This window comes from Stegodyphus dumicola, chromosome 5 (genome assembly GCF_044657685.1).
Source record: "Stegodyphus dumicola isolate Sdum_Otavi_A_Nest chromosome 5, ASM4465768v1".
Classification (NCBI taxonomy): Eukaryota; Metazoa; Arthropoda; class Arachnida; order Araneae; family Eresidae; genus Stegodyphus; species Stegodyphus dumicola.
The window spans coordinates 202,877,254-202,903,964 of record NC_140772.1 but is presented as its reverse complement, the minus strand read 5'-3'; the positions used below and the strand labels follow the sequence as shown (position 1 = coordinate 202,903,964).

Sequence of the window (26,711 nt, the reverse complement as noted above, 5' to 3'; positions counted from 1 at the left end):
TGTTCAGCGACTTTACCGCTCGGCCGCTGGTGGGCTTTATTTTTTCTCAAAACCATGCACATAAATAATAGTCTTCTTTATAAGTACATGTTAATGTAAACAATACATTTTATTAATATATACATATTTTCTTTAAAATTTTTAGGCAAAGCTCAAATCTTGCCATCAACAGATGATGAAGCATTCAATGCTATTTCCCAAAACACAAATGATGTAGTAGACTCAGATATATATTCTTATAATGAAGGATCAGATGAAGAAGATTCTGTTCTGTTTAAAATTCATATGAGGGAATTAGAGAAAGAACAAAATGCAAATGAATTTCCTGAAGACAAGCCATATCTGTTATATGAAATAAGTAGTGAAGATGGATTCACTGTCAAGTCTAGTGATCTTCGAGGTTTGTTTTAATTATCTTATTTTATAAAACATTCATTGAATTATGTTATGATAGGCTGTTTATTGCATGATACTAAAAATGAATAATAAATCATTTTTAATTAATATATGTTTTCAGTCAATCTAATTTAGTTAATCTAAGTTTTAAATAAGAATAATTTAGAAAAATAATTGTTTGGTGATGAATTTCATTTTATAATTTTTGTTTATTCTTTAGAAGCTTGGAAGAAAGTTTATGAGGAAATACAGGATGCTCGAATAGCATCTCATATGAAGCAGATAACTGTTGCTCCTGAAGGTTAGTTAAACTGCTAAAATATAACTATAATTTAGAATTTGCTATAGTTAAATACTATTTGCCGTTTATGTGGCTAGCCATCTAAAATAGTTATTATAAAAAAGAAAGAAGTCTAGAAATATATAATTGTAATGTGTCCATCTTTGTGTGATGTAATAATAACAGAAATGAAAAACTATGTTTATTACTTTATTTATTTGTTAATCCTGTAAGTGGCTAAACTTTATATATATATATATATATATATCATAACAGTCAATAATTTTGAGTACACAGGCTTGCATCTTGAAATTTATCCAGATAATTAAAGTAACTTTTATATTAAAAGACAAAGAGTCAAGGTTGGGAAGATTATTTTAGCATACTGGGAATACAAATTGGGAAGGTTATTTTAGAATTATAATCAAGAAAATCTCTCTTATTTATGCTCTGTTTTGGGAAGTTTAGGTGTTCTGGGCCAAACCTTTAGCATGTTAATCAATAACAGACAGATTAAATTGGGGGGGGGAATTAAATTTTTATGCTTTGCTGAATGGTAATGGTGCTTGGAAGATAAAAATGTTTTATTTTTGGTAGAGCAATTCATTTTTTTTACATCAATGAGTTTATTGATTAAATTTAAAGACATATATGTCACACTTTGCCCATTGGCAACATATTGCTTTTAAATTGGTGATTTTGTGTATAAAAAATTCATTAAATTCACACAATTTATGAAATAAAAACAAATTCAAAATTCAAGCTTTGATATAGGTGCACATGCTTGAGTGAACTGTTCAAAATTTTGTGGTTCTAGGTGTCATCATTTTCCTACAATTTAAGGATCCATATTATTTAATAAGATAAAACCTTAAGAGGAGATAAAAGTGTCTTAAAAAGTAGAAAATTCCACAAGATATTGGCATAATTCAGTGATGAATTTGCATTTCAGTAATTAACAGTGTTTCTATCTTCAGTATTACAGTTTAAGCAAGAAAGATTGTGTCACCAATAGTTGTTAGACTTAAAGATGCAGTCCAGGCATGCCTTGCCATTTACATCTGTATCATCCAAATAAATTAAAATTTGTTGATGTGTATGATATTTTGATTTGTTATTCATGCAGTCAATGTAACAGTGTTTCAGAAATAGATTCCTTCATTATAAATGCCAATGAATTTCTTGGTGTTGACTGAAAATTATAATCTCGGTAAAAATGTTTTGATATCTCAAGCAGACACGTAAAGTATTTTAGGTATTCTAAGACGAATTTTTAGGATATCCAATGCTACTAAAGAACATTTCAAAATTGTTAGTAATTTAAAAAAAGCTTTTTTGATTTCTGAAAATTAGAAAAAGTAAGCTATTACAGATTTATATGCTATGTTTTACATAAACAAAAATATTTAAATAATTTTTAATGAAATACTATTTTTGTATTATATTTGGACTAATTAAAATTATAAATATCAATAATTATTTTAGAATATTTGCTTTTCTTCTCTGCATTATTGCATAGCTGTATAATTACATTGTTCTAAACCATTTGGTCACCCCATTTATAGATCACTTTCACTGAATCTCTAAGGGTAGTCTTGTAATAAATTTTGACTGTTAATTTATTACAAGACTACCCCTAGAGTCTAAGCTAATAATGTGTTTGTAAACTTAAGTATATGTAACAGTGCATATTATTTTTAGATATAAATGGATTTCATATGATGGGGCTGGACAATTCTGCGCTGATGTATCTTCTGGAACAATTGCCTGGTGCTAAATATTGCACTGACTATGATTTCTTGTTTCATAGGCCAGCAAAAGAAGTTGAGGAGGTAAAAAGAATGCAATATATGTGCTGTTTTTACACATTCTCATACTGCACGCTCTGGTTTTAAAATGTTATTCTAGATCTAAATTTTGAAAGAATAAATTTGAGAGTAGTAAACAATATTTCTCATAAGCTGTTGTCAGAATTTTTTTATACCAGAACTTTTGTCCCCCCCCCAAGTCTTTATCAAAATTGTTCTAAAAATCTGTTGACACCCTCTATGCTACCTTTCTATTGCTTACATTACTTATCCAATTTGTTTTTTTAATAACATACACACGCAAAGGATAGCCTAGAAGTTATTTTTTTACTTATCATAGCTGCCAGTTTCAGATAACTCACAAGAACTGAAAGATTGTTTTTCCCTGATTAAACTAATTTTTTAAAAATCATTGTTGGCAACAAAATGGGAACTTAGTAAGAGAGAGGGAACTGAATAATGAAGGATTCACCAGTTTTTACCTGATTAAACTAATTTTTTAAAAATCATTGTTGGCAACAAATGTTAACTTAGTAAGAGAGAGGGAACTGAATAGTGAAGGATTCACCGACCATACACATTAGCTTTATATTCTGCCATTTATTACTTTGGCTGAGCTATCAATTTATGCCATTAATAATGAATGAGGATTTTATATCATGTAGTATTAAATAGATTAAAAAAACTTAAAATTTAAAATAAATAGACAATAAAAAAGAGTAGCTGACTGGAGCTACATTGAAAGGTAACCAAAATTTTAAAACTGGTATGTGGTTTATGCTGTTACAAGTGTGGAAATATAAGTACTTAGCGTACATACTGAGTTTGCGTTTGGAATACATTTCCCTAAGGATTAGATGATTGATGGAGTAGAATCTGTGTAATTAACAGTGCATTCACCATTGAAACACAAATTACAAGTATTCCAGAAGAACAGCTTATGAATGTTGTAGATGTAAATTTCCTCTGTGTGAGGCAAAATAAAGCTGTACTTCAACTTCTACATTTTTATACAATTTAAATTCAAGATTAAAATTTCATTTTATTTAATACCTGACTTCTCATAAAATTTGTATAATCTTTACATCATCAATTACATTTCTTTTAGCATATAAACATATGACACTGTTAATTATGGATAGAAATGCTTTAACTTTGTCAATTTATATCAACCAGTCAAAATATGTAAATATCAGATATTAATATTTAAACCTGTTAAATATATTTAACAGGTTAAAAACTGTTAAATATATGTATAAATTTTAAACTTTTAACCAAAATTTTAAAACTGGTATGTGGTTTATGCTGTTACAAGTGTGGAAATATAAGTACTTAGCGTACATACTGAGTTTGGGTTTGGAATACATTTCCCTAAGGATTAGATGATGATGGAGTAGAATCTGTGTAATTAACAGTGCATTCACCATTGAAACACAAATTACAAGTATTCCAGAAGATTCAAATTACACAGTACACCTTTCATGAAGAATAACTGCTGCAGAGAAATTTTCAAATAGTTCTTACCTGAACAGCTGATGAATGTTAGATGTAAATTTCCTCTGTGTGAGGCAAAATAAAGCTGTACTTCAACTTCTACATTTTTATACAATTTAAATTCAAGATTAAAATTACATTTTATTTAATACCTGACTTCTCATAAAATTTGTATAATCTTTACATCATCAATTACATTTCTTTTAGCATATAAACATATGACACTGTTAATTATGGATAGAAATGCTTTAACTTTGTCAATTTATAGCAACCAGTCAAAATATGTAAATATCAGATATTAATATTTAAACCTGTTAAATATATTTAACAGGTTAAAAACTGTTAAATATATGTATAAATTTTAAACTTTTAACCAAAATTTTAAAACTGGTATGTGGTTTATGCTGTTACAAGTGTGGAAATATAAGTACTTAGCGTACATACTGAGTTTGGGTTTGGAATACATTTCCCTAAGGATTAGATGATGATGGAGTAGAATCTGTGTAATTAACAGTGCATTCACCATTGAAACACAAATTACAAGTATTCCAGAAGATTCAAATTACACAGTACACCTTTCATGAAGAATAACTGCTGCAGAGAAATTTTCAAATAGTTCTTACCTGAACAGCTGATGAATGTTAGATGTAAATTTCCTCTGTGTGAGGCAAAATAAAGCTGTACTTCAACTTCTACATTTTTATACAATTTAAATTCAAGATTAAAATTACATTTTATTTAATACCTGACTTCTCATAAAATTTGTATAATCTTTACATCATCAATTACATTTCTTTTAGCATATAAACATATGACACTGTTAATTATGGATAGAAGTGCTTTAACTTTGTCAATTTATAGCAACCAGTCAAAATATGTAAATATCAGATATTAATGTTTAAACCTATTAAATATATGTATTAATACATAAAACTATGTTTAATGTATGATGAAGAAGGTATAAGGATTTGAATTGTTAGAATTGAATTCAAAACATGGGTATAAAGTGGACTTTTAATTTTTCTTTTTCTTTTTATATTAACAAGGATAATTGGGAAGCCGTCCAATGGGATAGTGATTAGGGACTCTGACTATGTACTAAAGGGCTGGGTTCGAAACTTGCAGAAGGTGTGGATGTTGTAGATGTGCAGTAGTTTTGTGGCATGGGGGGCACTCTAAATGTACGGCAAGGCGAAAGCCTTTTCGTATCGTTTAGTGGAAGCAGGAGAGGAGTGGAAGACTATCGGACTCATTTCCCATGGTGCTTTCTCTCATAATCAGCGTTGACAGAGCAGAAGACATGCTGTCATCTATATGGTGTTCAAGGCTTGTGCCAAATGACAGGTGCAAAAATTGTGCTCCTTGCCATGATAATATTTGTGAGTTTGTTCTGAATATGTTGGATAAATGAGATACTACAGCAGCAACAATAATCAGGACTTAATACCTTTTACATTTTACATTTAGAACTATTGTCTCATGTTGTTATTATTATTTTTTTAAATGAGATTGCTGTTGTTAAATCTGTGAGTTAAATGTTAAATGTTTTAGTGTAGACTTATCTCTCTCTTCTTCTTCTTCTTCTTTTTTTTTTTTTTTTTTTTTTTTTTTTTTTTTTTTTTAAGGAACAATAAAAATTTTTCTAATGTTCCATATTGAGTTCACGATTCAAGATAATCTCAGAACTTAATATATTAATAATTCGAATTTCAATGAGAAATATGACTTGTTCTATCATAGTTCAAAAGACAAATAACCAAATTCTATGCTGTCTTAATAGTGTGAACACATATCAAGTAACATATTCAACAATGTATCTGCATTTACTAAGGGTGTTGGGAGGGGGAGTTATTGAAGTTATGCACATACATTGGAGGATTAATGGCATTCATTCTTACAGATTTTTCTTGCAGTTTGTGGAAGTCTATAAAATTGAGAGTTCAAAATGGCCATTTGGGGCTTTAGTATTTTTACTTTTCTTTTAGAATTTGATTCTTTACTGATTCGTAACTTTACTGCAAGAAATTTTTATTCAGTTTACATATTTGCTTAATTCTTCATATGTATTTCAGACAATTAAAGTCAAATTGTCTAGATAAAATATTAACAGTTTTATTTAATACTTTTGCTATATGCTATTATCAGTCTTCCTTTCTTAAAAATAAAGATAAAATTTGGGTAACTGTTTTTCATATAAAGCTGTTTCATCTTGTTTATTGTTCTCTTCTCTTTCTTCTTCCTATGTATGTATGTGTTATCAGACTTAAAAGTATATTATGAATTCCATTTTCATAACAGAAATGTATTTTTTAAATGTAGTTTTTTAAAAGCTTTCATGCTAAATTTCCTTTTATTTTTAGATACCTCTAAATGCTAGTGGCTGTGCCCGAAGTGAACCTTTTACCACTCGTCGGGAATATGACATGTTTAACTTCTTGGCTTCAGAACATCGAAACAGACCTTTGTTTTTGCCTCCTGATGAAGAGGAGGAAGGCGCACAAAAGTCAACCCGAAGAGCAACTACTATGGATTTACCTATAGCAATGCGTTTTAGGAATCTTAAAACAGTTGCTAGGGAAACAGTAGGTGTTTATCGGTAGGTACTTGTATGCAATTATGCAGTTAATAATATTTAATAATTCAATTTGCAGTGTAATTAATATATGTATATTTTAGGTCTAGTATCCATGGCCGTGGTCTCTTTTGTAAAAGAAATATTGATCCTGGAGAATTGGTTATTGAATATGCTGGTGAAGTTATACGATCAGTTTTAACAGACAAGAGAGAGCGTATCTACCAAAGCAAGGCATGAGAATGATTTTTACCATTTTGCTTTTGTATCACTGTTATATATTTTAATGTATTATAGTTTTGCAATAGTTCAAAATAAAAGAGTCCCTCGAGTCGTGAAGTTGTTTGTCAGTGATATATGTATAAGCCAAGATGGATTCACCTGAATGAACCTGTTAACCTTTCTTTTTAGGGGATTGGCTGTTATATGTTTAGAATTGATGATGATGAAGTTGTAGATGCAACTATGCATGGTAATGCTGCACGCTTTATCAATCATTCTTGTGAGGTAAGTTTTAGTATACTGAATATATGAATGAATAATAAAATGAAACAAAAAATTCATTTCTTTTTTAATAGCTGCCATGAATCAGTTTAATTGAAAACTAATACCTTAACAGTTCATTAAGCCAGTGGTCTCAAACTCAAATCGCATGCTGGCCAAATGCTCAATCAATTTTTTTTAACGGAAGAAAAATAGAAATTTTAAACTAAATTTTGAAGTTTTAATTACTAAATATTTATCAAAACACATATGAGCAGTAAGAATAAGGATGCAAAGCAAAAAATTCGAATTTATATATATTTTCTCTTTGAAATGTAAAGCTTATTATCTGCAAGACATTGCTGTTGGTCTGTTTTGTAATTCAAATGTATTGAAAGCTAAATATTAAATTTTCAGATGGATAGTTATTTCAAATAATTCTAGTGTCTTGAATTAACCACTAAATAAATTACTTAGACTAATAGTAAATAAATCACAAGAATTTCTGAAGTGGGACAAAAACTTGAGAATAAATAATTACAACCTTTCTTTTTCTTATCAAATGTTTCTTCAGTGCTGAAATATATGTTATATATATTTTGAACATATATTTGAATTTTATATATCTAGAAATATATGTTCAAAAAAACTCATATATTTGTATGTAAATAATTATAAATTTTCTATGATAACTTTCAGCTGCAACACCTCATGGCATTTTGATTGTTATAAGGTTTGTAATTTCAGCGAAAAATGACTAGAAACTATCGTGGATTGTAGATGCTTATTGGTCAGTCTTATTTCTTTTTTTTAGACTTATTAATTTTCAACTGCAAAAAAACTGTTCACATGTGAATGTATTAAAATAAACACAGCAATTACTCTTATTGCAGAAATTTGTAACTGAGAGTATATATATCTTTTGAAAAACACAAAAAACGGGCTATTCAAAATGTCTCATCAAATCTTTGGACAAGATTTATTTCACAGTGTAAATTAATTAGCTCCATCTGTAGATTTTCGAAGGCATTATTCATGTTTATTTTTAATGCCAATAAAAATAATGTAAAATTGACCTTTAACCCTTTCGAGCCGGGTAGCGAAAACGCGCGCTTATCGCGGAGGCCGGCAGTATCTTCCACGAGCGTCTCTCCAGGGCCGGGGGCTTTTTTGCTACTAAGCCTAAATCCATGAAATTTCCGAAGTATCAACGCATTGCTTAATAATGCTCTATAGAGTATTTAGATGGCTTATGCTTTATAGATATTTATATATATATACTTTAATTACCTTATTTCTTGTTTAAATGCATATTTTACACATTTTATTTTAATTACTCACCATTTTATGACTTTTAACATTATACATCTGAAAACTAAATATATTACTTAAAATTCTCTTTTCGTATGAAAAATTTTAAAACAGGGATCTACACACAGTCCTACGTTACATTCCTTGAACTCGTAATAACTCATTTGCCGTTTTGGAGGATTTTTCCGGGAATGTGAACAAACGAAGCATCGTCGTCTCATTTTCTTATCAGTCTCTTCTGAACAAAGTTTTGGAAAATGTCTTTCAGTTAAACTTTCAGAATCAATATCTGAAATATTTTGCATCATTTCTGCTATTTCATGCTCTGTTAAACATTTTCGACGCTTCGACATTGAAACGGTAAAAACAGAAAGAATTCACATCTAACAAGATCTAATTATTTTCTAAAAACTGAACTGTAAACCGAAATACTCAACACTTTAGCGCATATAAAACTTCTACTTACAATAAACAACAACCACGTGCGAATAAAGTGTGATTTAAAGAGACGTCATAAATCACGCCATTCGGAAACATTTAGTTCCCCGTTTGTTTATATAAACAAAAACACGTGTATGTGAGTCATGCTTCTCTCATTTCGAGTAGAAGGTCTAATGTACATGTATCTGAAACCATATGGGCATACAGTGCCATCTTGTGGCAGAAATTATAGTTTGAAAAACGTTCCAAGGTACTGGCACAAATACGTGACAGTCGGTAGAAAACACAACAATGCTCTGGCACGCCTGCGTGTCAGCCGGTAGATAAGTGTGTTCGTTGCTGGCACGTATACGTGACAGTCGACGTGAAGGGGTTAATCATTAAAATCTTAAAACTTTTCTTCAAATTCTTGCTATAATAAATAATGTCATAATAATTCTAATTAATTTACTGGAAATGTATTCATAGGCCTTGTAAAGTTGCTTCAAGGGCCGCCAATTTGTGACATCTGACATAAGTTAGTGATCAGTATTAGAAATTCAGACATTAAAAAATATAATTAAAGGCTATGGAGTTCTGTCTGACAATTATTTTCTGGTATCATTTCTTCATACGCATGTGCTTTTGAAGGATGGTGGATTTCAGACTATCTCAAAAATATATTATATATACACCTATTTACATTTAGATTATTTTCTAATGTATTTTATAAATTAAAAATATATATATAAGAAATGTTGGTATATACCAAAACTTGAATAAAGGCTTTATATTCATGAACTAAAATTATATACAGAGGATGTTTACACATTTTTAGAAATATTTAAGAGCTGTTCAATTAATGTTTAAAATGTAAATGTTCGACTTGATTGTCTTTTTTTCTGGGTTTTCCATGATGGAAGGGCTTTTCTTTAAATTTTTAGAAGTATTGATATCTATTCCTCTTCCACTGCTTTCCAGAGTTCACCAGTTATGGTGGGTTTGTGCTTAGAAAGAGTTCTTTTCAAGAGACCAAAGGCACATAGGTGAAACATCATCCGTGGTGAAATTTCAAGGGACTTTGCAGGAATGCATTGAAAAGGTATATAGTTTTCATTCTTCAAGGAATGCAGTGGTACTTTTTAGAGTGTGACTTGTTGCTTTATCTTGATGAAGTGTCACTCTTTGAAAGTTGTTGGGCAAAGGAATTGGAATTTCTTCAATAAATATTGGGCGTAAAACTTTCTCTTGATTTTAGCTGATTAGAGTTGATTTTAGCATTTGTTTTCACTTTTATTTTTAGTTTCCTACTCTAAGAGAATCCTGCAACAATCATAAACCCCTTAATAATACAGTCAAAAGTCTTTAATCCAGATGTCCATAATCTGGAATGATCTATAATCCGGACCTCAAAGCTACAAACTTTCTGCGCATGCGTCAACGCATAATGCATTAACGCATGCACATTGTTGGCTTTAGTTTTCCACCTGCAAATTTTGATCGGAGGTCGATCGGCGGTAAGCTAACGTGATTGCCGCTGATTGGCCGATGACGTCAAGATCGGCGGGTTGGCTGAGTATATATATGTACGCCGGTACCGGCGAATCTTGTGTCATTATGAGTTAGCATTATGTTAGTTTGCTTTCACTAAATGATTTTAAATGTAAAGGCTACAGTGTTAGCTCTTTTATTTTATTTACGGAATAAAGCAAGAATTTTATTTAGTTTAGTCTTAGCTTTATTTAAGGGAAGCAAACATGCTTTGCCTTTTATCACCACTGCCAACAGGGTTATGGGCCCAGCACCAACAGCTAATCAGTCATCCAGTTCAACTCAGCATTGAAGGAATGTAGGTGAAGAGGGCCTTTATCCACGAAAAGAAGCTGACCTGTCTTAGAAGTTTGTTCAAGTCATTGTGCTCACACTTAATTGAAGATGTCATTACTACCTGAAGGTTTTGAGTTGTTAAACCATGACAACTGGGATCGATGGAAAGTCAACATGAAAATGCTATTACTGGATAGAAATTGTTGGAGCTTCATAGAGGACAAAGAAGAAGAATTAGATAAAAGTGCAACAAGGCGTGAAAAGCAGGAGTTCACACTGAGGGAGAACAGAGCCTTCACTACATTATATTACGGAATTAAAGCTGAGTTCAGGCCGCTGATACAAGAATGTTCAAGTGGTAAAGAAGCGTGGGAAGTTCTACAGAAGCAATTCGAACCCAAAACAAGAGCAAGGATAATTCAGTTACTGGATGAATTTTTTAGTATTAGATATACGCCAAATGAAGAAATAGGATTATTCATCGCAAGAATAAGAATGACTGCAAAGAAGTTGGCTGAAGTTGGTCACAACTTGGCAGATCTTTTTAAAGGATTCCAGGCAATAAGGAGATTACCCCAGGAATACTCTGGCATTGTACAATTGATCTATAGGTGGAAGGACGAAGCTTTTACCCTGGAAAGAATTGCTGAAGAGCTGGTAAGGGAAGAAAGCCGACTTCGCCAGGTAATTGCCGATTTAGAAGACAGCAAGGTAAGCGTGTTTAATACTATTAGTTTAAACGCAGGGAAAGATAAAGTTGAAAATAAAACTAAATCTAAGAAAAAATGGGGAATATGAGAATAGGACCTTGTTTCAGATGTCATAAATTTGGGCACTTAATTGCTCAATGTAAAGAAAATGTAAGTAAAAATCGGAAGTTTAAAATAGACGATAAAAATGGACAGTTTAAAGATAAAGAATTAATGTTAGTAGAAAATTATGTAACAACTACAGATAAAGGAGGTAACGCAGATAAATTTAATTGGGTCATAGATACTGCAGCTACAACTCATTTCTGTAATAATAGAAATTTAATGACAAATTTCGAAGAAATAAACGATATACGTATGTCTTTAGCTGTAGGAAATTGTGAAAGTAAAGTACTAGGAAAGGGTACTTTCAAATTTGCAGTAAAAGTAGGCAATCGAATAAATTGGATTGAGTTAGATAATGTGTTATATAATCCAAATCTAAGAAGAAATTTATTATCGGGAGCAAGGTTAGAAAAGGCTGGTGCTCATTTTGTGATTTCAAAAGGGAAGATGTGGATATACTTTAATAATTGGGATAGATTATGCTACGCTAAACGATATGACGGACTTTATCACGTAAAACCATTTAGATATGCAACAGGTAAAAGGGAAGCTGGTTACGGTACAGAAATTGGAAAGTAAATAAAGTAGATGATGCAATGCTATGGCATCGGAGATTTAGCCAACTAAATTTTGATTATATTAAGAAAACTAGTAAGAATCACAGCGTGAAAGGGTTACCAGAAATTGAAAAACCAATAGAGAGGTGTAAATCGTGTATTATTGCTAAATCTAGTAGAATAACTTTTAAATCTGTTCCGAAGAGATCAGATAAACCATTGCAGTTGGTTTATTTAGACGTTTGTGGCCCACTACCAGTTCCATCTAAGGGTGGAAGTAAATATTTTCTTGTTATTGTAGATGACTATAGTGGATTAGTAACAGTCTATTGTATGAAAAATAAAAATGAATCGTTCTACAACTTTAAGAATTATCATAGGCAAATGGAAAGACTGACAAATAGAAAATTAATAAGTATACACACCGATAATGGTGGGGAATTCTGTAATAGGCAATTCGAAGGGTACTTAGCCGAAAATGGAATTAGTGTTGAACGCACGAACGCGTACACCCCAGAAGAGAACGGTGTGTGTGAACGTTTTAACCGAACGGCATTAGACGCAGGTAAAGCTATGCTTAATGACGGTAAAATGGGAAAAGAATGGTGGGCAGAAGCTCTTGGCTGTTTCGTACATACGTGGAACAGAGTATGTCATAAAAGCAACCGAACCCCTTATGAAATGTTCCTAAATAGAAAACCCAGTGTTGTTTATTTTAAAGTATTTGGTTGTAAAGCCTATGTTGGCATGTCAAAACATATTAGGAATAAATTAGAAATGAGGTGCAAAGAAGGAATCATGGTAGGATATGCGAAGGAAACTAGAGGTTATAGGATATGGCTGCCAGAAGAACGCAAATTAATAGAAGCCTGTAATGTGAAGTTCGATGAAAAACTGTATGCAGCAAATGGCATCCTGGAACAGAAATCAAAACCTAAATTTAAAAGACTAGAGGAATCTGAGCAATTAGCAGAATCAGATGAAGAACAGGAAATTTCTAGAGAGGAAATAAAGTTGTCAGATGACAAATCTACTCCAAAAGAAGTATCAGACTTAAATTGGCAAAGAAAAGCGGTTAAAAGGCCAGATGGAACACGTACAGACATATATTACTATGTAGAGGGAACAGACGCCCGTTTTAGATCCTATAATGATATTGAAAAGTATTGTGAGGCAAGAAATATTAAATATGAAAAAGATAAGTTCGATTTTAGTGGAAAAAACGAATACTCGGGGAAAGTTAATTTTGTAGAACAGGAGGCTAGCTCTGTGTCTGAAGAGGCAAATTCCGTAGAAATAGTTATCCCACAAAATTTTAAAGAAGCACGAAAATCAGTAAATGCCGAAGAATGGGATAAGGCAATGAAAGAAGAAATCGACACAATAAAGAAAAGAAAGGTTTGGGAATTAGTCGAAAAGCCAGAAAATAAAACTATAATAGGAAACAAATGGGTCTATACGCTAAAAAGAAATGAAAAGAATCAAGTGGTTAGATACAAAGCACGCTTAGTAGCATAGGGATTCAGGCAGAAAAGAGGTGAAGATTTTGATGACGTTTACAGTCCTGTAGTAAATTTTTCAGTCATAAGAATATTTTTCACTATACTGGTATGTTTATATGGATGGACTAATTGTCAGTTAGATGTAAAGAACGCATATTTATATGCAAACCTAAATGAGAAAATATATATGACCCAACCAGAGGGATTTATCGAAGAGAAAAATAAAGTGTGTTTATTACACAAGGCCATTTACGGTCTACATCAATGCGGCCGTGAATGGTTTTGTGAATTTGAAAGTAAATTTGAAAAGTTAAGTAAATTTGAAAGTTAAGTTTCTAATTTTGACTATTTTAGGAAATCTACATTTTAAGAAAATACAATGGTGTAATTGTGTTTATAAGGTTTCAAATGTAATTCTCTTGTTATATGTAGATGATATTGTGATTTTTAGGAAAGATCAATATAGTATAGATAAAGTAATTTCGCAGCTGAGTAAGTTTTTTGATCTTAAAGCATTGGGCAAAACTAAAACGTTACTTGGAATTGAATTCTTAGAGAATGAAAATGGGGTTTTTATACATCAGCAAAAATATATCGAAGAAATTTTTGAAAAATTTAAACATTTCCAGATACCAGTAACTTCACTTCCCATAGCTAAGGGCACTATTCTTACAAAATTAAATTGTCGATCTACAAGTGCAGAAGTTGCGGAAATGCATACATTACCCTTTAGAAATCTGTTAGGATGTTTAGTTTTTGTAGCTAACAGGACAAGGCCTGATATTACATATGCAGTGAATATCTTATCATAATTTCAGGAGAATCCTGGAATTAGGCATTTGGAAGCATTGTTGAAATTGCTTGGTTATCTCAATAATACTAAATTATGTAAGTTAAACTTATCGAAGATTAAACATCTAAATTTATATTGTTATTCAGATGCTGATTATGCAAGTAATAGAGATGACCGCGTGTCCATGGGAGGATTTATATTATATTTAGATGAAGTACCGGTAATCTGGAAATCTGTTAAACAAAAATGTGTAAGTTTATCAACAATGGAAGCGGAGTATATCGCCTTATCTGAAGCAGCGAAGGAATTAATGTGGACGAAAAATGTCTTACAAGATGAAATTTTAAAGTTTAATTTAAGAAAGTGTAAACTATTTTGTGATAACAAGTCTGCCATTGATTTTTCTAGATCGCCAATAGAAAATCGCCGAACTAAGCACATAGACGTAAAATATCACTTTGTTAGAAGACTAGTAAATGATGGAGTGTTTGACCTTGAATTTATCACCAGTAAATTAAATACTGCCGACTTATTTACAAAACCAGGGACTGCTGTTAATTTAAGAAAGTTTTGTTTAGATGTTTTCAGTGTTTAAAGACAATAAGTGTTTTCGTATAATAGAATTGAACTATGAACTTCTGTGAAAGTTTTGTTTTTGTCTTTGCATGGGGAAAAGAGGGCCGTTTGTTGGCTTTAGTTTTCCACATGCAAATTTTGATCGGAGTAGATCGGCGGTAAGCTAACGTGGTTGCCGCTGATTGGCTGAAGACGTCAAGATCGGCGGGTTGGCCGAGTATATATGTACGCCGGTATCGGCGAATCTTGTTTCTTGTTCTCTTGTGTCATTGTGAGTTAGCATTATGTTAGTTTGCTTTCACTAAATGATTTTAAATGTAAAGGCTACAGTGTTAGCTCTTTTATTTTATTTACGGAATAAAGCAAGAATTTTATTTAGTGTATTCTTAGCTTTATTTAAGGGAAGCAAACATGCTTTGCCTTTTATCACCACTGCCAACACATAATACCTTTACGCATGCGCATAATACATTTACGCATGCGCATTTAATGTATAACGGATAAGCTAAGCTAAAATTATCTAATTATCTATTTCAGTTAATGTTGCAGATTGTGTTGTTCCTTAATGTTCTAATTGTATCCCGCTTATTATTTTTTGCAGACTGTTTGAGCAATTTTATAAAAAGTAAGCTTGAACTTTCGATTATGTCAAAAAGGGTTTCCGTTTCTGGAGCTGCCAAAGGATCTACAAAGCGAAACCATGTTTCGATGTCCATCAAACAAAAAGTGGAATTGCTGCAAAAAATTTATAAAGGCATATCCTTTGTTTCTCTAACCATTCCGAAATCTGTGAACAATTTCACGCTGCTCTGCGAGGGGGGGTCGACGCGGCACGCTATGAACTGGAAGTTGATCTGTCAGCACTATCCTTATCTTCAGGGCAGATGTTTTTATTTTTTTCGTCTTAAAATTCCTTACTAAATGTAGTATTTCATCTCGATGTACTCCGTCTTTGATATGATTTAAATCAAATTCCTTGTCATTATAAATATCACGAATACACATCAAATAGCTTTCTGGTTGCAATTTTCTAATTTTGACTATGCGTAATGTATGCTTTACGCATGTGCACATTGAAAAAAATGTTTAATAAAGTAAACAAATAAATATAAAGCTTTTTTATATTATTTTGATACCCTTTAAATCATAATTGCTCTTTATTTCATAAATTACAGTTTCATATTTTTAATTTTATAATTTCTGCGTGCCATCCTACCAGATTTAAACTAATGATCTATAATCCGGATTTGCCGAAGTCCCGACGAGTCCGGATTAAAGACTTTTGACTGTAGTACAAAGAAAAGATTTTGCCAAAAATTTTTATTCCAGAGCATTTGCTTTTTTTAGTCCAAAGGGGCAATTTGCCTAGAAGGGTTTTGGCATTTTGTGTTGATTTACTATAAATGTCGCTTCACTTTTAAAATTGTTGCCACCAAATATTAAAGCCCTGTATTATATTTAAAGAAATTAAATAATGAAAAATCTGCATAAATGTACGTATATTTCTGGCATTGTGATAAAACAATGGTACCTAGAGCCATGAAATTTTAAATAACGTACGTTTCCACCCGAGTATGGACATGTGGAAGCCAAATTTTGTAATTTGATTGCCTATATCATATTTTGTAAAACTTTAATGAATTTTTGATTAACAAACTCATTGATTTCATTGCGAGCAATGGCAAAACTGTATGGGGAGGGGGGAATTTTTTTTTTTTTAATCTCCAGCGATCAAGACTGTATATTGGAAATTCTAAAGATTAAAATTATTTTGTGATATTGCTGTTGAACTGAATTTTATGGTTTAAGTGCGAAGAACATGATATTTAATAAATAAAGATAACACACAAATTGTTAAAAAAAAAAAAAAAAAAAAAAAAAAAAAAACACACTCCTTTGGGCATAATGTAAAATCTGAAAGCTTTCGGATTTTATTTTTTTATTTTAAAAATTCTTAACTGAAATCATTCTAAAAAATGTGTAAACAGTCTATGTATTTAACATTTAAATATAAAACTTAATGCATTCCCATCTGAAACTATGAAATTGCCTAATTGAGAAGCTCAATAACAAACTGTTGTGTATTCTATGAGGTGTTAGTACATTTAAATATCCCCCCCCCCAAAAAAAAATGTTTAAAAACTTATTTGCTTTGTCAATCTATGGGAATCAAACATGAACAGGCTGCATAAATGTGCCGATAGTGTGGAAGCAAGTATAGGTTTGGCATCATGAATTGGAATTCCTAACTCTTTTCCCACCATCTATCTGCAACTTTCTTTGTTCCGTGCCAACTTGGTGTATATTTATGTCTAAAAATTTATATTATAATGTGTATTGTGGGGAAATAGTAGATGGAAAATTTTTTTAACCACGAAATCTACAGAAGATAATAACAGCCTAACATTGTCCGAGTTGTCAGATCTTATCATATCAGGTGGCTGACATATTTTTAGATGCGACAACTTGAACACTGTTAAAAAGGTGACCTTTGCAAATGGTACCAGACCTTGCAGAAGATGGATGGACTGTGTGAAAGCAAATCTCAAGACTCTAAAAATCAGTCGTTGTAGGAAGCTTGTTGAGACGGCCTTGGCCTGTAACAGGCTGTAGTTCAACTGAAGAAGAAGAAAATGTATATTATATCTAATATCTTAATATATATATATATATATTCCCCTATAAGAACTTTTAAAATTTTTTTTAGAATTATAACAAGAAATTAAAGCATATTGATTATATATATGCTTTTGTTTTACTTTGCTATGAACATACATGTATATCTAATGGCTTTGGGATGTTTTATTTACATTGTAGAGAAGGGATTTTTAAATAAAGGGGAGGGGGAAAATTACTATGCACAGATGTTCCTATCTGGGGGGAAGACAAACAAACAAAGCAATTACTGTTATCGTAAAAATTTGTAACCGAGGGTACTTAATTTTTGACAGGTGCAAATGAAAAGGAATTCAAAACTTTGAATAAGATTTATATCACAGTATAAATTAATTAGCTTCATTTATAGATCTTTTGGGGGGTGTTACTAACGTTGATTTTTAATGGCCATGAAAATAATGTAAAATTGGTCCAAAAAATTATTTAAAATCTTTAATATTTCATCAAATTCTTGCCATAGTAATTTATGTCATTATAATTGCTAATAAACTTACAGAAAATATATTAGCAGCCCATATAAAATTGCTTCAGAGGCTGCATGTGTGCTGTCAGTTTGAGACCACTGCATTAGGCTATCAGCTTATGCAGCTGTAACATCTAACATAAAACAACTATTTTCATTAAATAAAAAGTGTTCTTTAAACCTGATACTGGGTGACAATGATAATTACAGTAAAACACTGAAATTGTCTTTGGTGTATTTGCATTTTTTGCAGTTTATTTAAAAATATGTGCACATATGCAAAGTTCTGGATTGTTTGATTGTATTTTTTCTTAATTGTGTTTGCATTTTATTTTCTTATTAAATATCAGATTATGTATTATCTGACAAATATCATACAGTAAAAATTTCAATTTATTTGCTGTACTTGAAGCTAACTTACTTATCTAGCAGTAAAAATTTCTGTGTAAATCAGTTACTTTTAACTTAACAATTTGCATGAGAAAGGGGGTAGGCTTTTCATATTTGACAGCTTCTGAAGCAGTCTACAGTAGTGTTTTTCAAACATTTATCAAGTGGGAACCACTTTCATAAATTAGAATGTTTTGCCGACCACTTTATTCTTGTCTCTTTTGAAAACACTTTTTTACCATATGTTACTACCAGGAAACTTATAATGTTTTTAAAATACAATTTATTAAAAATAATTTTAAGAGATTTTTTACATTTAAGGGATCATTTACTTGATTGTTTATAGTCATCATTATTGTCATAGCTTAGAGCACAAAAGTCATTAAGTCCATTCACACTTATATAAGCCATGGCTGATTGAGGAAGGTAAGCAGCTGACTCAGTAAAATTGTCAATTAGGTGTTCATTCTATGTGATTGGTTGGTTCTTATATCAATTTGGCATAAAGTTAGAACATGTAGGTAAAATTCTTATAGCAGTTTTTGTGACATACCAAGGTCTGATAGCATAGCAATGAAGCTCGACTATTGCCCCTTAGCCGAACAAAAGCTAAATGGTTAGCTTATGAGTGGCTTTGGAGACACTCTCATTGTCTTTACAATAAATAAAAGAATTAGATTTTAATAACTTCTAACTAGAACTACTTTGAAAGGTGCAACAGATGAATCTTAATTGTACATTGAGAATGCTTGACAGTTAAACACCACTTTGGAAAGTGGAGAAAATTAGGATGGTATAATAAAAGTTGTGAAAAAATTATTTTAAGTTTGTTAGAGAAGACGTTGAAGATAACTGTATCACTACATTTTCAGTTATGAAAGAATCGTTCTACATTATTGACCAGTGGGATATTTTTGGAAGTAGCTGTGATAAAGAGATAATTTGCATTACATGAAAAAGGAAGACTTTTTAAAGTTTAAAATAAGAATGTTACATGCAGGTGGGTTTGCTGAAGGGAATTCACTCATCTTACTGAATACCTGAGCTGCAGAACTGGGCAGTTTGTTAGTAAAATCTGTCATATTAATGTGATTCTCAGACTAAATTATCCAACAAAAGTATTCAGTTGTACATCATTGCTGGATATTATTACCTGCTAGAAGTGGTTGTTTATCTAAGTAACTGTGAAGTCTTTTTTTTTTTTTTTTTCCCCAAAAAAATTATTGACAGAAAAAAGAATCTAAATAACAACTTTAGGGAAAGTGATTTAGCGTGCAGTAGTTCCACAAGACTGTCTCTATTGTACTACATAATTAATTATTGCTTCCAAAAGTAGTACCTAAATTAAATCTTGAATGCTATAACCCCATTAGTTGACAGTGGTTTAGCAGTTGTTTCTTTAAGCTTGTTAGTTTTTCAGTCGACATAGAATTGCATCAAAAGCAGACTGAACATTATATTTAAAAAAAAGAAAAAGAAGTTAAAAACAAAACATCTTAAAAGAAATTATTTATGCTACATTGTGAAGTTATATGTGCAATGTGTTTTAGTTATTGTTATATTTTTAATAATAGTTTGAAAGTATAAAGATCTGTAATTTCAAGTTTTGCTTCAATAGCTTTCTAGAATTTATATATTGTCAATAATTAATAGAGTACTGGTACTGTTTAGATTGCAATCTTTAACTTACTGTAGATGAGCTCTTTAAATTCTTTAATTTTTTTTAGCTAACTTATTCTAAAATCAAGTCTTTGCAACAAAAATGGGGCTTCTTACCAGCATATATCCAAACACAGAACAGCTGTGTAAGAATTGGCAAGCTCATCCATGTACCAACTTATATTTCATTTTTCAGTAATAACATAAAGATTATCAAACTCTAATGGCCTTATTTAAAATAAATTTTCATCTGCTAATTCAATTACTTAAAATCAATATAAAATTAAATAAATTTTAATTAATTGTATTTTAAAAATATAAGTTTACTTGCAGTGACATATGCTAAAAAATTGTTTTCAAAGGAAACAAGAATAAAGTGGTCCGCAAAACATTCTAATTTATTTGGTTGTTGGAAAAGTCAAAATATATATTATGCATGTTTCACAAAGTGTATTTACTGATACCAAGAATACATTTCAGTCAATGAGATATTGGCCGCCTTGTTCGATAAACTTGCATAATCTTTTAGGGAGCTGCAGAATTCCTCGTGCATAGTCTGTCTTTATCCAAGAAAAACTGAGGTGCTGATGGACAGCCTCATCAGAGAAAGTCTTACCATGCAAGGACTGTTCCAGAGAGCGAAACAAGTGGAAGTCAGATGGTGCAAGGTCAGGCAAATATGCTGGCTATGGCAACATATCCCATCCAAGCTCCAATAATTTTTTCGAGTGACCAAACTTGTGCGTGGTTTCGCGTTGTCATGATGGAACACAACCACTTTACAAATAATGAGTTTTGGATGCTTCTGAATGAGAGCTTCGTTCAAACTTGTCAACTGGTGACAGTACACTTCGGAATTGATTGTTTGGTTCAGAAGCTCAAAGAACACAACATTTCCTATTTCTAGTATGCTTGAACAATGTTGTAATTCGTCTCTCTCTCCCTTTGTGGACAGTACGAAAGGTTCTGCAATCCATTGTAATGTATTCATACAAGATCTGACTTCTGCAAAAGCTGCATACTGCAAGCCCACACAAAACCCTCTGATTTTGCTATCCCGCTGCTACTGCTGCCAGAACAGCATTGACAGTGCATGGCCTTGGAATATTTTCTGAATGAACAGTTTGTATTTTACCCTATATAGGTCGCGGGACCTGCAGTAGGGGGTCGCCAAACATTTAAGCAATTTTGATATTTCTTTAACTTCTAATAATTTTACAATTACCAAATATTTTTACGCAATGTATCTGAAAATAGATAACTGTAAGGCAATACAGACAAAGAAAAAAACAAAAACATTTTGTGGCATTTTTTTTAATAGAAATGTTCATTTTATTTTAAAAATTAAAGTTAATGACCTAAAACTGCAATAGTATATTATACTACAAGTGAAGTAACTGACAATTTCACCCACCCATGTATCGGATTCGCACAATGATTTTGGAGTCCGACAAAATTGTTGTAAATATTATGGGGGTCCCTACATCAAAAAGTTTTAAAAACCCTGCCCTTTATGAAGCAGCTAATACCCAAAACTCTTGTGTATGGGAGCCCTAATGTTGTGCATGTATGGTCTCTGGTTTTTGATTACATTACTGTATGGTGTGGTTGAACTGCTGATTTCATTTTTTGTCCCTCTTTCTCTGAAGAGAACTCTCTTCAAGTCCTCAAAGTGTTCTATCATACAGGGTGATCAGCGAATAAGCCCTGATTTCAAAATTAACTATCTCTGCAACAAAAATCGATAGAATTATGTGGTAAACTGTACATTTATTAGCAAAACTATAAAAATGGTGTACAGAAATTTAGAAAATTTAGTTACGAAAATCGTTAACAGATGGTGCTCTGCACTAAAACTCTTTCTCTGAAAGGAGTCAAAGAAAAAATTAGTTAAAAAATAAAGTGAAGCAGCCTTTGCAATCAAAATACAACTTTTTCAAAATGTTCACCGTTCGAAACAATGAGGGGGCATAAACGAACAATGAAATTTGACATCACGTCTTGCAATGTCAGGACGGAAATGGAATCACATGCAACACCAATCAACGATTCAAGTTCATCTAGAGTAGCAGGATTATTGCAATAGACAGCATCTCTCAATGCGCCCCACAGAAAGAAGTCACAAGGACTCAGATCGGCTATTCTTGTGTCAGTAAATTGAGGATAATCTAAGCAATTACTCTATTCCCAAAGTATTCATGAAAAAAATGAAAACCTTTATTTGTTCGATGTGGTCGAGCCCCATCTTGCAGGAACCAGTCAATACCTGGTCGATCCTCCAATGCTAGTTGAGTGCTGACAAATTGTTCCAAAATTGTAACGTAACGTTCAGTAGTTATCATTTCTCGTACGAAAAAGGGTCCGATAATGCCTCTGGCGCATAGCGCAGCCCATGCCATAACTTTAGGCGAATGCAGTGCCTTTTTCTTCACGCAAATGAGGATTTTCAGTACCCTAAAATCTCCAGTTTTGTTTATTAACGATTCCATTCAAATGAAAATGTGCCTCATCTGTGAACCAGATGCAGCTCACATTAAATCTGCTGTTGTCAATCATTGTTAGAATCTGATTCGTAAAGTCAACCCTTTGTTGCACAGCTTTCATGGGTATGGCCTGATGACTTTTGATTTTGTATGGAAACAGCCGTAGGCTATTTTTAAATATTTTTTGTGTGCTCGTGTACTTCAAACCTGTCTCTGATGCAATAGGTTGGATGCTTTTCCTAGAATTTTGCTGAACAAATCCAGAAGCTTTGGCTGCATTTTCAGGGGTGACTATAGTTTGCTTAGGCCCAACATTTCCCTTTCGATCATCAGTCACGCTGCCAGTCCATTCGAATTTCGCGAACAGCATGTGAATGATTTTCACATCGGGTCCAACTGGAACATTGAATCAGTTTCGAAAACTGCGACGTGTTGCTGTAGCACTGTGTTCTAATTGGTGAAATTCCAGAACCAAAATACACGTTGTTCAATGGAATACATTATTTTGCTTTCTACTTTAGCGTCTTTTCACTAGCCAACAGTTGTACTGATCACTTTCGACTTCGAAGCACAATTTAAAGGTTATTGATAGGTCATTGCAATTAGAGCGCCATTTGTTAACGAATTTGTTAAAATTTAGTTATGTTAACGAATTTCATAACTAAATTTTATAAACTTTTGTACACCATTTTTACAGTTTTGTTAATAAATGTACAGTTTACCGCATAATTCTATCGATCTTTGTTATAGAGATATTTAATTTTGAAATCAGGGCTTATTCGCTGATCACTCTGTAAGTGCTCATTACTGTGAACACGTTATTCCTGCCTTAAAAGAACAAGCTTGCTGTCTTCATGTGACGTAGTGCACTATCTCACATTGCTAGACTGGTGAAAGTATTGTTTCATGCCTATTTTGAAGATGATCAAGTAATCAAGAAGTTTTTCGACTGCCTGGCTTCCTTGTTCTCTGAACTTGAATTCCTGTTACTGCTCTGGGGATTCCTGAAAGATTCATGTCTATACAGGAAGCATACAGAATTAAAAGCAAGCATAACATATTATGTTGCTGCAACTGATCAGAAAACCCCTCATGCTACTGTTGAACATACTGTAACATGCTTTCAACAAATGCTGTGATTAAAGTTTTGTGTTTTTTGTTCTTCATACTCCTCTCTCGTCTGGTGGTCAAAATTTCAACTATCATTTTTGTATTGCCGTTTTCTTTTCTGCATCATCCATATAATGTATATACAGTACAAATTCCGTAATCCGGACTCGTTGGGACTTCGGCGATTCCGGTTTAGGGGTTTTTTCGGATTATAGATTTTCAATTTAAATCTGGTAAGATAGCATGCAGAAATTATACAATTAAAAATATGAAACCATAATTTATGAAATAAAGAGCAATTATGATCTAAAGGTATCAAATTTTACAAAAAAAAAAGGCTTAATATTTATTTGTTTACTTTATTAAACATTTCTTTCAATGCGCACATGTGTAATGTGTGCGCATTCTCTACACGCTTGTGTAAAGTTTGTGCATTTGAGGTCCGAATTATAAATCATTCCGGATAATGGAATCCGGATTACATACTTTGTACTGTACCAAGTTTCAGTGGCATAGGTCTAAATAGGGTAACTTTAATTATAACCACCATGTAAAAGAATCATTAATCAGCAGAAAATGTACATCGATTTTGCATCAATGCAGAAGAAAACCGAAAATCCACAGAGCACGAGAGTAGGAATTGTAGAGATTTTAGTGTATGACAAGCATCAGATCATAAGAGAAAAAAATATTAGATTGGTATTAAAAACAAGAGAATAAATATTTTAATGCAGCAAAACAACTTCTATAAAGCACATAAAGGAACAGATAATTTTTTCACCCTAAACATGTTTCATAGTATTATGGTATCTAATTTTAAAACTTTTGAATGTTGTAGTTTTTTACCACTTTATTTTTTATTTTTTAAATTATATGCAGTCATTTTTATTTGATAAATTATAGTTTTGCTAATGTAAAAATTTCGAACATTTTCATCCTGAAACTAGTTTTTTGCCTTATGGTGTTTTGGTGTTCTCTACATCATCATTATGATTAAAATCTTTTTTCACTGGATTTAAAATACTGTCAGTGATTTCATTATAAATCATTAGATTGCTGTTTTTACGTTCATGCAAGCCACAATATAGTTTTTGAAATTTTTTCTTAAATGTATAATTTCTTTTACTTAATAAATAAATAAGATAAAATAGAAAAATTTATTGGATTCGAAATTCTGAGAAATTTACCACTATTAAATCTGTTTCATTAATAAACAAATATGACCATGAATTCTGCTATTTTTATAACTTAAGTGTGAATTCAAATATTTATTCTAAGAGGCTGTCGGAATTTTCTGTCCGAGGATTTTTAATCTTCCAACACATGAAAGTACATTGAGTACTTGAAACATTTTGAAAAAAGTACATTGAGATTGTATAAAGCAAGTATAAAAGCAAGGATGAAAATTCGTACTAAAAAGAGTTTGTCTTAACTAAATGGTTTGGCCCATAAAGAAAAAATAAAAAATAGTATACAATGAATATGAAAGAGTTTCAACAGCATGACATGCAAATAATTTTCTAAGAAAGAAAATGAATACATGAGATGTATTGTAAAAAGTGCTGTTAAAAAAAACTAATTAACAACCAACTGCTGTGAATATCAGCTTAAAAAATATTATCTTTTTTTTTTTTTTTTTTTTTTTTTTTTTTTTTTTTTTTTGTATGTGTATGTATTAGTTAGATGGCTTTCAATAAAATTAAGGAACTTTAAATGTACAGCTGGAGAGTATAATTTAAAATTGTTTTGGTTAGTAGTGAGCTCTCCCAGTGAAAATAACTAAATACTAGAGTATCCAGTTTGCTTTATGTGTACATATAATTCATTGTTTTACTTTTTAAGATTGTCGAAAATGAATTATTTTGGATTTTTTTTTCAGCCTAACTGCTTTTCGAAAGTCATAACTGTAGATGGTAAAAAACACATTGTGATATTTGCTCTTAGAAGGTAAGTCTTCACTTACTTCTAGTTGTTTAAATGGTGCTTAGTGCAAGGCTATTTTATGAATTAGGTGTTTCATTGAAATCTATAACATGTTATGAGAAATGCATTTCAATATGTAACCGTCATATATGTATGTGTGTATGTAAAATAAAAAATATGTAAATCAAATTTATAATTCAATTTAGCTAATAGCCCTTAATTCTCTCTCTCTATTCTAAAAATAGTAATAACTTTTCTAGACTGTGTCATATCTAGATCAACCTATGTCACATATCTTGGGATTTCTGGAGTCTAAAATGTAACTTTCTATATCTCTTCTATACAGCAGAATTCTAACTTATATTATATTTATTATATTTTTAGTAAGCTGAATGCAAAATTTTCTCTATCTTAGCCAGCAAAATTCACTAAAATATTCATAATAAATATTTTCACAAGCCCATCTTTAACAACTAGCATTATTTCATATGAACTAAAGTTCAACTGTAAAAAATGTATGTATATATGTGTGTGTATATATATATAGAGAGAGAGAGATAGATAGATAGATAGATATACAGCCTTTACTGTCTGTCTATGAGAAGAGCTCCCGCCACAGCGCCTGGTGGTCACTATAGCAACAAGGCTAGTTTATTTCTATTAGGGCCAACCCAAGGGTTGCTTTATTGTTATTTTGTTTTGGGCGACTGTTGGTTGAGGGGAAAAGAGTTATCATTTGTCTTCATGACACCCCTACAGAAAATGGGTCAAGGCTCATTTTTACGGCCATAGACAGCAGCAGACTAACTGGCGAGAGCTTTTCTTATGATAGACAGACTATACATACATATACATGTATTCATTTGGAATTTTAGCTCAATGGAGATCACGTTAAAAAGTTGTATTTTACATTTGCAAAACAAAAATTTGTATCTTGTTTTGAAAATGCAAATCTAAGATCAGTATTAAAAGAAATAAAATCTTGATGATAAGAAATATTAAATAATAGTGAGATATTTTTATACATGATAGATGATATGCTGTGTATTTAATTAATAAATCATAGTAATATCCATTCTTGTAATTCAGCATTTTGCAAATGGTTCAAAATTCTTTATTATGTCCTTGCAATTTAAAGACAAATGTTTCTTTCCCCCATCTTAAAAAAAAATG

General features: G+C 31.6%; 1 protein-coding gene across 3 annotated transcripts in view; it reads left to right on the top strand.

Moving 5' to 3' along the window:
* The window catches only part of trx (histone lysine N-methyltransferase trithorax), a 215,579-nt gene that overhangs the window by 172,308 nt on the left and 16,560 nt on the right, over window positions 1-26,711 (top strand). For all 3 annotated transcript variants that reach the window (XR_015041387.1, XM_085817559.1, XM_085817560.1), the window contains 7 exons: window positions 146-400; window positions 617-697; window positions 2,378-2,508; window positions 6,339-6,574; window positions 6,655-6,784; window positions 6,962-7,057; window positions 25,495-25,562. Coding sequence is in view for 2 of the 3 variants with exons in the window: in XM_085817559.1 (XP_085673685.1) it covers window positions 146-400; window positions 617-697; window positions 2,378-2,508; window positions 6,339-6,574; window positions 6,655-6,784; window positions 6,962-7,057; window positions 25,495-25,562 (997 nt within the window). In the remaining variant the exon portion in view is untranslated. The remainder of the gene's footprint in view (window positions 1-145; window positions 401-616; window positions 698-2,377; window positions 2,509-6,338; window positions 6,575-6,654; window positions 6,785-6,961; window positions 7,058-25,494; window positions 25,563-26,711) is intronic.